This window comes from Phaethon lepturus, unplaced genomic scaffold (assembly GCF_000687285.1).
Source record: "Phaethon lepturus isolate BGI_N335 unplaced genomic scaffold, ASM68728v1 scaffold39644, whole genome shotgun sequence".
In the NCBI taxonomy this organism is placed as follows: domain Eukaryota; kingdom Metazoa; phylum Chordata; class Aves; order Phaethontiformes; family Phaethontidae; genus Phaethon; species Phaethon lepturus.
This window is the reverse complement of record NW_010536221.1, coordinates 613-2,812: the sequence shown is the minus strand read 5'-3', so window position 1 is coordinate 2,812 and position 2,200 is coordinate 613. Positions and strand designations below refer to the sequence as shown.

Genomic DNA, 2,200 nt, shown 5'->3' with positions numbered 1-2,200 from the left:
GCCAGGTGTTCCCTAGGCCACCTCGTACAGGGCCAGAGCAGATCCCAGTTCCTCTCAGCGCTGCTGGGGGTACATCAGGCTCTCCAACACCCCCTGAAAAAGGTCAAGGCAGCACATGACACAGAAGGCAGGTAAGGAAGGGAGCAGCCCAGACAGAACTCTTCTCCTTACTGCAGAGAGAGAAAAGTCCTGGGCTACCTCAAGAGCTGACATCCAGCAGAGCTGCGGGTGCTGCGGCTCAGGGCACACAGCTCAACCACAACCTCTTCCTGCAATGAAGCGGCCACGGCACAGCCCCAGGGGTACCTGGCAGCTGAAACACAGGCACCATCTCACTCAGTGCTCATTTCAGACCAGCCTGGCCTCCAAACCAGAGCAGGCTGCCTCTCCAGACAGAGCATAGCCGTGGCCAAGCCACAAATGGGTGTGCTAAAGCCAGTGAAGTGAAGTGAGCAAGAAAAAGGAGCGGCATGGCATGGTCCAGGGCATTCACAACTCACAGGTGCCCTGATAGTTCTTTATTGTCCTTTGAGCTGGGTGGCAGCTCAGCCATGTCCAGTGCAGGAAAACTGTCTCCTGCACCCACCCTGGGAGGCAGCACCAAGCATCCACATGGACGCCACCAAGTCCTGCTCTCAGCTTCTTCTGTTGGTCCCAGCAAAGCCTGGTTCTCGGCCCCTTCCATTCCTCTGCATCTCACCAGCACCACCATGCTTGTCTGCTGCAAAAATCCTGCCTGCACCAAGCAGCTCGGCAGCAGCCCCGGTGTCTCAGCACAAGCACAGCGCACATGACCGGCACACGGGAGATGGGCTCAGCCAAACGTGCACCAAGGGGTCTCGCTTGTGTCACAGTCCAGCAAGATATTAAGGACGGTGCAAGGGGCTCCTGCCACACTCAGAGCTGTCCGTGACTCGATTCGGTACCTCACGTTGTTCAGACCTCCCTCCCGATCCACCTTAAACTGTTCCTGAGGAAAAGAAAGACTGTTCAGTCCATGATGGCTTCCAGCAGAGGGGAAAGCACCCAGTTCCCGAGGAGGGAGCGCAGAGCTGTCAGGGGAGGACACAAGAAAGGAGGGCTCAGAGCACGTGGCAATCACAACCCAAATCTACCGTGGTTCCTTTCAACCACACTGACGTCTCACCTGCTTCTGCGCAGCGATGCGCTTCTGGTCTCTCTTCCTCCAGGCTGGGTCATGCAGGTGCTGGAAAGTCTCATATCCAGTCGTGATTCCAGAGGGACGGCGAACCTGGAAGAAAAGCAAAGCTTCTGTAAAGCTACTGGATAACTTGCTGCATCTGCTACTGGAGTGGGGAGCACAGAAGGGCTGCCTTCTCCAGGTCCTAACCTGGGCACCTACAGCCAGGGGCCAGGTGGGGAGACTAGAAGGGCAATTTCAACCTAGGAGGCCACGGAGGACCCCTTACCTGGAGACCAGCTCCTTTGATACGTCGATAAAACTCGTCGTCCTCCCGACCCCAGCCCCAGAAGCGGTTGGACATGCCATTGCACTGAAATGAGAGGGGCATTGTACCAGCCAAAGTCCAGTCCAACATGCCACGTGCCACAGAGGAACAGACACCAGCATCACAAGCCCCGAGCAGCAGCGCAGCCTCCCCTCTCCTGTTCCCCACCAGCTCACAGTGCAGGCTGTCCCCAAACCATTTTGACTCCTTTCCCCACTTCCCAAGCGTGGAGCACAAAATGTACAACTGTTAAGCAAGACAATGTCGTAGCCCCTACCCCAAACTGGCCGGGATGTCCCGCCCACGTACTCACCATCTCATAGTGCTGCTTGGTGAGCAGCAGGATGCCACCCACATACGTCTTATAGTGGTAGAGCGGGTGCAGCTCTGGGGATGCCACGTGGAAGGGTCCTGCCTCCGGGAAGCCGTAGTCCAGCTGCTCGTTGAGGGGCAGGAGATCGACATCGTGCATCGCGATGTAGTCGGTGTCATTACCGCTCTCCAGGAAGCCCACATTGATCAGGGATGCCCTGTTAAATCTGTCGTGGGACCGGGGACTCTCAGCGCCACACACAGCAGCTGCTGTCCCTTCATGTCCCTCTCCCCTGCTCCTCAACGCTAAATGTTTGACTGGTCCCCAAAATGGGGACACACACAAACACGGCGCTCCCTGCCTTCACAGCGCCGGGTGCCATGGCTGCCCATCCTGAAACTGCACCCTTGCTTTTCCC

General features: G+C 57.3%; 1 protein-coding gene across 1 annotated transcript in view; it reads right to left on the bottom strand.

Moving 5' to 3' along the window:
* Window positions 1–505: 505 nt before the first annotated feature.
* Window positions 506–2,200, bottom strand: part of B4GALT7 (xylosylprotein beta 1,4-galactosyltransferase, polypeptide 7) — a 2,301-nt gene continuing 606 nt past the window's right edge. The window contains exons 2-5 of the mRNA XM_010286108.1: window positions 1,783–2,008; window positions 1,431–1,514; window positions 1,148–1,252; window positions 506–970 (exon numbers count right to left, since the gene is read on the bottom strand). Coding sequence (XP_010284410.1) covers window positions 815–970; window positions 1,148–1,252; window positions 1,431–1,514; window positions 1,783–2,008 — 571 coding nt within the window. The 3' untranslated portion in view covers window positions 506–814. The remainder of the gene's footprint in view (window positions 971–1,147; window positions 1,253–1,430; window positions 1,515–1,782; window positions 2,009–2,200) is intronic.